Source organism: Anabrus simplex, chromosome 7, assembly GCF_040414725.1.
Source record: "Anabrus simplex isolate iqAnaSimp1 chromosome 7, ASM4041472v1, whole genome shotgun sequence".
In the NCBI taxonomy this organism is placed as follows: domain Eukaryota; kingdom Metazoa; phylum Arthropoda; class Insecta; order Orthoptera; family Tettigoniidae; genus Anabrus; species Anabrus simplex.
Genome location: NC_090271.1, coordinates 290,705,388 through 290,718,721, shown reverse-complemented (window position 1 = coordinate 290,718,721; position 13,334 = coordinate 290,705,388). Strand labels below are relative to the sequence as shown.

The 13,334-nt window shown below is 37.5% G+C and overlaps 1 protein-coding gene across 1 annotated transcript; it reads right to left on the bottom strand.

Annotated features, from left to right (window-relative positions):
- Positions 1–583: 583 nt before the first annotated feature.
- Positions 584–12,680, bottom strand: LOC136877119 (probable RNA methyltransferase CG11342). Its single transcript, XM_067150935.2, has 2 exons — positions 12,212–12,680; positions 584–3,337 (listed from the first exon to the last, which is right to left on the bottom strand). The coding sequence occupies exons 1-2, from the start codon at positions 12,386–12,388 to the stop codon at positions 2,726–2,728; spliced, it is 789 nt and encodes a 262-aa protein (XP_067007036.2). The 5' UTR covers positions 12,389–12,680; the 3' UTR covers positions 584–2,725.
- Positions 12,681–13,334: the final 654 nt, after the last annotated feature.

Sequence of the window (13,334 nt, the reverse complement as noted above, 5' to 3'; positions counted from 1 at the left end):
ACTACCTTTGCGATCCTAAACTGAAAAGGAGAACGAAGTACCCGTGCCAGAAGTGTGGAAAACCAATCTGCTTGGAGTGCGCCAAAAAATCTGCCGAGAGTGCTTTGCGGATAAATGAATGAACGTATGTGGGCGTGTGAAACATTTTTGAAGTCTAACATGTTTTTCTATATACTGTATTTTGAAAATCATAGCTATATCTGGACACAAAATGTTCTGAGTTCTAGTTATATACATGTAAAAATAAGGTAACATATCATGTAAAAAGGAAAATTGTGCTTTCTAACAAACAGTGACTTTGAACCTTAAAATTGAAATTTGTGTTTTGAGTTTTCCAGTAATTTTATGTTTTATTTGTTTGTGTGGTCTTTGTATAACACTGACATATCAGCGAAATGATCATAATAATCATATTGTCTAGATTTTTATGAAAAACAGAGGCGTCTACATTTTTGGAGCATCATTCTGATATTTTATTAATTTTTTTCTGGATTTGTCATTTTTGTTTTCTACCCTTTGCACTGACATGTTCAAAAACATATATTTAAAGGAATTAAGTTGAATAAATAACAAACAATTAAGAACACATTGTTTAATTTAAAAGTAAATATCTGGAGTCTGACAGACGTATGATACCAGTTACGTTACAAACATAGATGATACCAGTTGAGGGTTAACTGACCCACAGCTCGCAAAGAAAATCAAAGTAGGACAACTGGAAATCAAAATTGTAGACAAATTTAAAAACTTAGGTGAAATTATAACACACAACCTTAAAGAAAAGCAAACATGGCATTATAGAATAAACAAATTAACCAAAAATCAATATGTCACCAAGAACACATACAACAAAAAAAGATCTCTCAATAGCCACAAAATCAAAGCATTATAAAACAGTCAAACAAACAGAAATAACACACACTAGTGAAACCATTTTCAAAACAATACTGCAGTAATAGACATGATACTCAAAATAGAACAAGAAGAATCAGAACATATATAAACTCTTCAATACCTTAAGAGAACTGGGATTAAACGAAAAAATTAATAGGTTGGTGCAAGCCACCCTGCACAACACCACTTCCAAAGTTAAGTTTAGAGGTCAATTATCAGAGAGCTTCACAATCAAAACAGGGGTGAGGCAAGGAGATGGTATCTCATGCATATTATTTAAACTGTGTCCTAGAAAAGATCATAAGAGAATGGACCAGGTCATTACCTGAGAACACCGGATTAAGGATGGGGTTTAAATCCGACAACCTGAGATTCAATGCCTGGTCTTTGCTGATGACCTTACTTTATTAGCAAACGACATGCATGAGGCCACTATACAGCTTCAAACACTGCAGCTAAAGCGGGCCTCATGATCAATATTGGAAAGACCGAGTTTATGACCAACATCATGCCCCTACAACAATGGGAGTCAGTGATACAAAACACATCAAGAGAGCTAAAAATGTGAAGTACCTCGGAGAGTGGATATCGGAGGACCTAAGTGAAATGATGGCTCTTGAACAAAGGAGAATCAAATTAGACAAGGCCTACCATGCCTGCACAAAACTGTATGCCTCAAAGCATTTATCAAAGAATGTAAAACTGAGACACTATAATGCAGTAGTCAGACCATCAGTCCTCTACGCAGCAGAATGCCTATCCCTAACTAAAAAGACCCCACTGAGAGCCCTGGAAGTGCAAGAACGGAAATTCCTGAGAAGAATAATAGGGCCAAGGATCCTACCAGATGGAAGGCGATGGTACAAACCCAACAATGAGCTCTACCAGCATCAAGAAAACCTCATAGATGCCATCAGAAGAAAACGTCCGACTTTGTATGGACACCTATACAGAATGGATCCTAATAGATTATCCCATAAGATCTTCAAGGTTGCTAACAAAGGCAAAGCTACTGGATTCCCCTGGACCAAACAAGTGGACAAAGATCTTGCAGAGCTTAATATTAATCAAGCCGCCATTACTGACAGAAATGCATACCGTTTAATGGTCAAAACTAAACCTTTCCTAACATCCCTTACATCAGCTAGCCACAAAGGAGCTGGGACCTGGTCAGAGGAGCACAGGAAAGAATTCAGCAATAAAATGAAGGAATACTGGGCCAACAGGAAGGCTCAAGAGGCCACTAAGAACACAATCCAGTATGCTAAAAGGGGCAGACGACGACAAAAACACAGCTAGAACACAAGCACCATGGTCCACAGATGGCCTAAACGCAAAAAAAAAAAAAAAAAAAAAAAACACACCACAAAAGTGGACATTGGAGACTGATTTCTAATGAAACAGTTTACAAAGAAATAGAACCGGTAATGAGCACTATCAGAAGAAAAAGAATAACATTCTTTGGTCACCTAATTAGAACACCTGAAAATAGAATCAGCAGGATAATAATAGAAAGACTGTTGAACAGTAAGAGTAGTGGATTACAGAAATCAAAGAAGATATGAAGGAACTACGAATCACAGTAGAGGATTTAAAAAACAAGACCCACAGAATCAAGACACTCAAAAACATAGGCACCAGAGTACAGACCAAGATCAACGGACAAACCATGGGAAGAGTGATTTCAGACGAGGAGAGGAAAATCAAGATCCGAAAGAATGAAGAAGTACTGGGCTGAGAGAAAATAGAAAAATCGTGGTCCAATGAAGGCCATAAAATGCAAAATAAATAAAATAAATAATCTCTTCAACATTTTTGTCATGACCAAGTTTTAGTTTTGACAGGTCATAGAATTTAATTCAGGATTTTTCCTCTTATATATAACAGTTTTCCTTCCCCACTTTGTAGAAGTCGTTTCCCCCACTTTTACAAATTTACATTCCTCTTGCAGTATTCTTTCAATGTCACACTCTATATTATTCCGGAATTTTAAGTTTGAGAATTCTGGGAAAGTATCACCAGCTCGTTTCATTCTTCTTATTGCTGTCCGATAACACTTCCATGGCTGAGGTTCAATAACAACTTCATTTGTCCATCTGCAGACTTCAACCAAGAACTGATGCAGACCTTCATCTCCATGGTTCAAGTGAATCCACATTGTTATAGAGAAACAAAATATAACATCAAATTTTTTAGTTTTGTGATTTCTCAAAAATGTTGATAGAATTTTCTCCCTATCTTCACTCATGAAATCTAAATGTTCATATACTATATTGGAAGGATAGTTGTTTGTCTCCCTAGCTCTAGCAATTAGGACTGGATCTATATCAACAGCTAGAATGGAACAGCCACTTGGATTAACAGAAGATTCGTCCACTGGATCACATTCACACTCCTCTTGAATATTCTTGAGGAGGAATTTGTACAAAGCTTGGGTCAGATCCTGCAAAGAAACTAAGAATTAATTTAACTGAACTAAACCTAAGGAAATGTGAATATATCAGTTAAAGCTCAAAACAATATATCATAATTATTTTTTAAAATGCCCAATATTGTTATAATATGGACTTAATAACAAAACCAATAGTAGTTTTGCATTTGTCTGGCAGATTGGAAGAAATACGTCTGCATCACTACCATACATATTATGGTGATGGTGGTGGTGGTGGTGATAAAATAATGCATGTTTAACATTATTTCAGTTAGACACAATAGTCTTTTGGGTTTACACCCCATGAAATGACTGAATAATGCTGAAAGGGTTAAAATCAATAAATTCAATTTTACCATGGCTCTAATGAAGAAATGCTTCCCTTCATTGCCATATTGTTCACTATGCATCTTTATATACGGAGAAGTCCAATGATTTCTTGACAGTGAGTTAGGGAAATAGAAAATAACAGTCATCAGACAGACAAAAGAAGTGGGGGTGGGGAATATTTAATACAACAATCAAAATCAAAGAACAATGAAGCCATGTTATGCAGCTGGGTGCAGCTGATGAAGTGGAAAGAAAACAAAACAGGAAAAATGAAGGAAATAGGAAGCACACCTGGGGAAAATAATAGAAAGATCAAGATCTCCAGGTGGTCCAGCTTCTTAGTCCTATTATGACAAATCACTTAAGAAGTTCAGGTATGTCCCAGCTGCAGTAAGATAATACAACCTTATTCTTCTAAGTGCTATGTATAGACAATTTCAATTCATCCTGCAAAACCGTTATCTTACCATTGGTGTTCAGAACAGTTTAACTTAAATTAAAGGGTAAGGTCTGCACCCTCCACTTGCTTGTGACCACCTAGCAAGCACTAAGAGGTAGGAGCAGTCTGTATGTAAGGGCATACCGTCAGATTTTTTAAAATTATGACAATGGAGTTTAGGTCTTAATTACAAACAAATCAATAGGGCTATTGCAAAATAAGTTACACCAATATTGCAAATGACTCCACCGGTAAGGTTGTTTTACATTGCGCGCAAGGTTCTATTGGTTCCTACTTGAATTGGGAGTATTCCTTATAGCACAGCAAGATTTTATTATATTACAAGAATGTCAAACAGTTCTATCAACATTTAACCTCTGTTGTGGATTTATTGGACATCATGCAAGAAAGATTCCCTCTGTGCCAATGTTGAACTTTATATTTTCTAGAACTCAATAGAAGCATTTGGATTTCACTTTAAAACCGGCATATTACGATTTTAAATGTGCAATTTTAGAATATTCGTCAAGATAGCTCATTTTATTCAATTTTACAATAGTTGTATGATAAATATTCATATAGTTTAATTATACGTGACATAATTCCTAAGATTTTATTTGTCACTGATAAACATAGCATTGTTACATCTATAACAGTGCATAGATTCACCATTTTAGGTGCACCATTCCATCACATATTCATTTCATTCTTTTATATTTCATTCCACCGTGTATTTCTGTTTTAAGACTTTGACATATACATATGTATCTTGGCTAGGCTGATGATGACCCATACAGGGTCGAAACTAGTACCTCGTAACTTATTGTAATGTTTTTGTAAACATCACAATTTATGTAAAGTATTGAGTAGGTAGATTAAACTTTGTTTTTATTTTATATGAAATTCAAAACAAATATATACTTCACATTCAAACATAATAAAACAGGCCAGTGTCCCTCATAAAACGGATGACAAGGTCTGCTGACCTAGTAGAATGAGGGAGAGGGTATTCGGCAATTTTAGACTACGGCATAGATCGGCCAGGTGCACACATGCTGTAAGGATGTGTACTACGGTCAGATGACTGCCGCAAGTAATAAAAAGAAGAAAATGGAAATTTTTAGGACACACACTCAGGAAAGCAGACAGTGCCACTGAGAAAAAAGTACTTGATCAGAATCCCCAGGATAATCGGAGAAAGGAAAGCCCTATACACAGACGTACCATCGAGAATGAGGGTCAATAAGTGGGACAGAATTGGATGGAGGTGGAGAGGATCGCAAGCAATAGAGTGATATGGCACAGCTTCACTGTGGCCTATGTTCCAGTGGGAACTAAAAAAAATAATCTAGAACTGTGAAGTTTCCCAGTCTGTTGAAAATAATTCAGGATTAATAAAATTAGAATAAACCTGGAAAATAAAACATTTAATAACAAATTACACTTGAGAAAAAAAAAGAAAAGAGATGAACATTGTTTCAAAGAAGGCTTTATTCACTTTTAAAGGTGATAAAAATCACATTTAAAATTGAGTATGCATATATCCTGTGTAGAGCAATATTTTCTTCAGCCTGGAAAAGTCAAATATTCAGACAGAAAGTTCTGAATAAGTTAAATGACACTCAAAAGGGTGCTAAGAGAAAGAAACTGTTGGCTATATTATATGAGTTTCCAGTTGAGCCAACACCTGAAAAATACTGGCACTAAGACACATTCATTATAATCCTTGCACCCACATGTCCCTATAAGAAATGGTGCAGAATGTTCTTCCTAGAAGCAAGGTCACTGATAAAAGCTTGTATAAGGTCTATTATGGTTCCTTGATTTTTATTGTATGTAAAATATTAATTTCACATTCATGAAATGGAGACTCTTCTCAAATCAAATCATTTTCATGCAGATCCATGCAAAGTTGAAGGCCAAGCTGAATGGACACAATGGTATCAGGCATTCTGGAATTCCATCATCTCTATGGACAAAACTTAAAGTAACCAAAAGAAACTTCACCTTTTGGTAAATTACATTGGCCCTACAATTTGTTCTAATATATCTGAGTGCAAAACTTATGACGATGGTATTTATACGTTAATCTTTATGTTGGTTAAGCTGTAAAACAAGGTTTACGCTCAAAATAAGCTAGTTACTCGTGCTCAACACCCTGAGGGGACATTAAATCAGTATATTCAAGCACTGAAACTCGTCAGCAAAGACTGCAATTTCAAGGCCATCACAGCCAAACAAAATCGATACGAATAAGTGGGAGAAGCCTTCATCAGCAGAGTGAAATCAAACCACAATTGTTAACGGTTGTTAGAAAAGGCCACTCTAACATTCCATGAAGCGTTTGATAAAGCCAGAAGCCTTGAGATGGCCAGATCCATTCGGATTCTTACATTCAGAGTTGTCTCAATGCTACCACCAAAGCACGTTCAAGATCTAATAGTCATACGCAAACTGAAGCTTTTCACGAGATGATAATGTGAAGAATAAACCCCAGTTGACAGCTGTGGGGACAAAGTATTATTTCTGTGAAGAAACTGTAAAAGGAATAACAGAAATCCGTGTCCGGTGAGACAGTCTGTTTACCATAGCCGTGGCAAATGTAATTTTCAAGGTGAAATCTATTGACAGTCCAGCTCCAAGTGCTGCTAAGGCTAACCTGACTATTCTGGTGAATTCTCTTGAAACACACACACTTATAGACACTGGGAGCTCTGAAAGTTTCACCAGCACACACCTTGTCCAGCTCTGTCATCTGAAATGCAGTCCAGTTACGTTAATGAAACTATGGCTTCTAGAACTTTCCTTTCTGAAGTAAAAGAATATTGCTCTGTAAATTTGAATCTTCTGGGACAGTTCATTCAGATGTTAAGTTGTATGTGATGAATGGTCTTTGTGCAAATAATCTAGTCATAAGCCATGATATTCTGTGTAAACATGTCGTGTTAGAAATATTATTTCAATAGATCTAACAGACCTCTGAAAATCTCTAGTTTGGCTCAATTAAGTATTACTAGGGTGTGCCTGTTTGAAAACCTTTCCCCAGATTGCAAATCAATAGCAATTAAATCAAGGTGCTACTCAGAAGAGGACTCCAAGTTCATAAGGGCAGAAACTGAGGGAATGTTGAAGAAAGTCACTCCTCGTGGAAAGCTCAAGTGCTGGTTGTCAGGAGTCAAGATAAAAGAGAATGTGTATAGATTACTTACAGGCAATAAACAGATTCACCAAGCTTCATGCTTTTTCGATCCCAAAGACTCTGCCAATGGAGCTCAGTGGAAGATCTTCAGCACAACTGACCTACCTTCGACTTATCGTCAGATCCTAATTGTTAAACGTAAGGAACTTCATCTTATTTGTCCGTATTGAACTGAGATCACAATTAATTAAAGTCTATCAGGTTCCACCTTTTCAATACTAATACAATGTTGTTGGATGATATTTACAACATTATTTATTACAGTACATGTTTCGGTGCTCTATTATGTCACCATCATCAGCTGATTTAGAAAATGTGAAAAAAACTTTGCGATCTAAATATTAAACAAAATATTGTCATACTTAACTCATACATATACATATTTACATACAACAGAATATTTATTGGTTAAATCCTAAACATCTATTATGCTATATTAAATATCCCTAATATGTAACAAGAGAATTCTTGTAAGTCATGAATATAAAAATTTTTTTTTCTGACTGCATGCAATTTTAATTCCTCAATTTTAAGTGCGCATTCTAATTAGACAGTACGAGAGCATAGAATTACAGACATTAAGGAATGTGAAGACAACTCATCAACCAGATGAGAAAAAAAAAAATTATATTCATGACTTACAAGAATTCTCTTGTTACATATTAGGGATAGTTAATATAGCATTATAGATGTTTAGGATTTAACCAATAAATATTCTGTTGTATGTAAATATGTATATGTATGAGTTAAGTATGACAATATTTTGTTTAATATTTAGATCGCCAAGTTTTTTTCACATTTTCTAAATCAGCTGATGATGGTGACATAATAGAGCACCGAAACATGTACTGTAATAAATAATGTTGTACATATCATCCAACAACATTGTATTAGTATTGAAAAGGTGGAACCTGATAGACTTTAATTAATTGAGATCCTAATTGCTGAAAGGTGTAAAATATACACTGCTTATGACGCCTGTGGTCAATTGTGGTAGTTTTGAATTATACCATTTGGGGTCATGAATGGAGTATTTGCTCCTCAACATGTCATCAATGTAATTATTCAGGAGAAGCTGAATAAAACTTGGTGGAGACAACAAGGAAAATCATGAATGATATTTCACTGGGTTTCTAGCTGCAGCTCGTAAGTACAACCCCATTATAACATAATATGGATAAGAGTAACATTTGGCAGACATCAATTAACCTCGTTCATTCAATATCACACCGCTCCACTAAGCCTGACGCAGACTTCCTCCGACCTTTCAGGGATCTACCAGTTTCTAAAGATTGGCTCTTCAAAGAACCATAGTTAAGTCTGTTTACTAAGCTAACCTAATCCTTTGATTTTCTGAGAAAATTAGACCATGAGCAATGGCTAGAATACCTCCCAAATCAGTCGCTATGTTCTACGAGCTAAAAACAGACACTGTTTCTGCAGTGAAGTCACCAACAGATAAAACCAAACCACACACTTTCCGGTAGAAACAGATGCCTCTTACCATGTGATTAGTGCTACACTCACAGTCAAGAAAACCTGTTGCCTTCTTTTCAAAACGTCTCTCAAAAGCGTTCCGTTGTAGAAAAGTAATGTCAGGCAATTGTAGAGTTTCTTACAAAATGGAGGCACTAATTACTTGAAGTTTATTTTGCTTGATCACTGACCGGAAAGCAGCAGCCTTTATGCTTGATAACAAGGGACAATGTAAGATTAAAAACAACAAACTTCAAAAGTGGCAGTCAGAGCTCTCGTGTGTTAAATATGAGACTGTCTACAGGCCGAAAAATGAAAATACTGTAGCAGATTCTTTGTTCCAATTATGTTCCATTCTTGGATGTATTAGTTTAAAGGAAATGTACGACTCACTGTGTCACCAAGATGTAACTCAGTTTTATCACTGGATGACATCAAAAAATATACCGTTTTCTAAAGAAGAAATCAGAAAAATGACAGCCTCTTCTTGTATTTGCACTGAACTGAAACCATAGTTCTATAAATTTGAAACACATTTAATCAAAGCTACTAGGCCATTCAAACAGTTAAGTGTTGATTTTATGGTGGCCAATTCTGTTCTTTAGGAGGAATAACTACATTCTAGTTATTGTGGATGTGAGTAATCAAGGTTCCTAATCATTTATCCCTTCGTGGAGATGACATCATCCACAATCATCAAGCATCTCAAGAATTTGTTCTTCATGTTCGGCGTGCCTCGTTACGCACTGTACAATTAAAGGACCGTTGTTCATATACCGGGAGTTAAAGGAATTTCTCGACCACTGCAGGATCTCATCCAGCCGCACTACAGCTTACAAACCTTATGATACAAGACAAGGTGAGTGGTATAAAGGGATAATGTGGAGAACTGTATCCCTTGCTTTGAGAACCCGAGTTTTGAACATCAACTGGTAGGAAGAGATGTTGGACAAAGCACTTTGTGCCATTCAATCTTACTCTGTACAGACATTAACTCAACTCCATACGAGAGAATGCTTAATCACTCTAGGAAGTTTGGTGGGGTTTTCTTTTTTTAATACTAGTAGTTTAACATCACATTAACACATCAAAGGTTTTTGGCTATGCAAGGATGTTAGGATTGGGAAGGTAGCTGCTATGGTGGTCTTAACTGAGGTACAGCCCCAGCATTTGCCTTCTGTGAAAATTTGAAACCATGGAAAACCATCTTCAGAGCTGTCCTGATAGTGGGATTCAAATCCACTATCTCCCGAATGCAAACTCATAGCTATGCGACCATAACCATACGGCCAACTCACTCGGTACTCTAGAAAGTCTTTCTATGGACATTCTTTGCCAATGTGGCTCACTTCCCCAAGACCAGTGCTGCTGAAAAGTTTGGGTGTACAAACAAATATGACCCTTCTCTTGAAGTGGTAGATCTTCTGGATGCCAGTCCCTCGTATGCAGGAACTTGCTTTAAAGATGGCAATGAATCAATAGTTTCTCTCAAGACACCTATTTCCTTTCGTTCAGATTCTGCTGTGAATGAAAATTATTCCAGAGAAAATCACCGAGAAGAAAACAGCTCATTCCCAAGCCCCATGTAACTAGAAGACAATTCTTTCAATGACAGATCTCCACCAAGTAGTCCCAGATCAACTGAACCCAATCCTAAGAGAGCCTGCAGAGATATTTTCAGAAAATCCTTCCTTTGGATGACCTCAGTGTCATTGATGCCCTCCTAGATACTTACCAGATTACACCAATTTTTAACTGAGCAAGGAAGAAAGTCATGATATTACCCCCATGTTGTCTCTGTCGTCGCTGGATCTTTACTACAAATTATATGATGTCTATGGATACGATTGACTTCCTTTGTTTTCATTGGCACAAGACTAGTGAAAGCACTCCACGAAGGATCATGTATTGCACACGAAGACTCAGCAGAGGGTAATGCTGTTTTATTTCTGTTCTCTGTTTAGTTCACGAGATTGTCAACAGGAACACCTTTATGAGCTATGAACTGTTACCAACAAAGGGAATAAGTTACCAACTGTTACGAAGCTACAGGCCTGGATTTGTAAAGATAGGTTTTAGCTTCTAAATTACATTTTTTCTATTAATAATAATGTTATTTGCTTTACGTCCCACTAACTACTTTTATGGTCTTCGGAGACGCCGAGGTGCCGGAATTTAGTCCCACAGGAGTTCTTTTACGTGCCAGTAAATCTACTGACACAAGGCTGTCGTATTTGAGCACCTTCAAATACCACCGGACTGAGCCAGAATCGAACCTGCCAAGTTGGGGTTAGAAGGCCAGCGCCTTAACCGTCTGAGCCACTCAGCCTGGCTACATTTTTTTCTTGCCATGCAGACAGTATGCATCGCAACAACAGCAAAAAGCCTTTCGAAGGGAACGTGGCCCCAAACATCCACTAACAGAGCCTATTGTTGTGTTTATATTCTGTGTGGGTTGGTGACGGAAGCTGCAAGTTATGAATTCTGGGAATTATGTCATGTCAGCCAATGGCAGTGCTAGTAGGTTGTCAACAAATGGACAATGGTGCGTGAAATGTTTCATTAGGTTATAAAAGTAAATGTACTGTTTTGGGTGGGCAGGTGGGTGATGGGTGTCTGGTACCTATGCATAATGAACGCAACTCTCTTCTAAAGAGGATTTTAAGCCAAGATTCATATATATTTCCTCGCAAACTTGTGTGTTACATGCTGGAGTGCCTACACTAGGTTTGTATCATAAGATCCCAATTAAAGTGTGGTTCCAGGGTATGGAACCCACACCAGGATCACTTGGTATGAGGACTTGAAAAGATCCGAAGGAAAGCAACACGATTCGTTCTCGGCGATTTCGGACAAAAGAGTAGTGTTACAAAAATGTTGCACACTTTGGGCTGGGAAGATTTGCGAGTAAAGAGATGAGCTGCTCGACAAAGCAATATGTTCAGAGCTGACAGTGTAGAGATGGTGTGGAATGACATCAGTAGACGAATAAATTTGAGCAGAGCTTTAAAACATGAATATGAATAATATGAAGATAAGGTTGGAATTCAAGAGGACAAATCAATCAATCAATACTGATCTGCATTTAGGACAATCGCGCAGATGGCAGATTCTCTATATGTTGTTTTCCTAGCCTTTTCTTAAATGATTTCAAAGAAATTGGAAATTTATCGAACATCTCCGTTGGTAAGTTATTCCAATCCCTAACTTCCCTTACTACAAATTAGGGCAAATATTCCTTTATAAGACGAGGAATAAAGGACTGGAATAATTTATCAAGGGAAAATGTTCGTCATGGGTTTGCGTATGCCGTATAGTGATGCCTGCCACTACTATATAATTTTGCGGGGCGAATGCTATATGCATGCCCTTGAGAACAATAACAAAACCTGCATCACTGACATTAATGCAGTGAATTCTGAACAACCTGAGCTATACTTACACCTGAATTGCAGCCGATGTCTAGACAAATAAAGTCACGTCCGGAAGGCACTTTCCAAAGGTCCATTGGCAGTGAGCTCATCCGAAAGTCCGGGGGATGAAACTGATAATAATTTATAAAATTTCCGTATTTCACTGCTCCAGGGTCCTTCCCTTTGAAGTTAAGTGTTTCTTCCATCAGAGGATTGTGCACAGTTCAAAACAGACGTCAACTAACTTATATACCAATAACCTTACTTTCCAAAAACGTCTTTTGACAAGTACCACTAAAGTATACAAAAGCACGTGGAAAAGAAAAAAAACCCACTTCATTTCATAAGGTTGGCAACGTGGGATCGGGACATCCGCGAAAGATAAACTACTGCTTGTTTATTTTATGTTTATTTTTTAATGGAGTTGTAGAGGAACACATACTTTATAAATAGGCAGGAAAATAAATGAATTGCATGTATTAGCGAATGAAACTACCCTAATAAAGTCGCGCCACATTCTCTTTGGTGGCGCCTGGCGCCTACAGCCTGTCACGATCCATTCCCGTTGACCTATTCGTTGCCTACGAGATACATAAGGCCGGGAAATAGGAAGCAATTGCCGCTGAAAAAGCGGCCCGATCGTGTTCACGGCTTAGCCGCTAGATGTCAGGTTTCCGTTCTGTTCTTGGCGGACTTTTAACATTGTGATGTGAGGACTAATAGTGATGTTGTGTTGATTTTGTGCAATTTATTGTCAGTATTTTTTCTGTCGGTATGTGTATGTGAGGTTGAGAAGATGGCGAACTGTTGTGTACCTCTGTGTACTTCCGATACTACTAAAAAGCAAGAAAATGTGACGTTTCATAGCTTCCCTTCGGAGCGCGGTTTAAGAGAGAAGTGGAGGCAAGCCATTTCCAGGCAAGGTGATAAACTAGGATGTCTTTAGGTACCTAACAATTCTTATCGAGTGTGTAGCTCGCATTTTAATACGTCAGATTCACTGAGCTCGATAGGTGCAGTCGCTTAAGTGCCGCCAGTATCCAGTATTCGGGAGATAGTAGGTTCGAACCCCACTGTCGGCAGCCCTGAATATGGTTTTCCGTGGTTTCCTATTTTCACACCAGGAAAATGCTGGGGCTGTACCTTAATTAA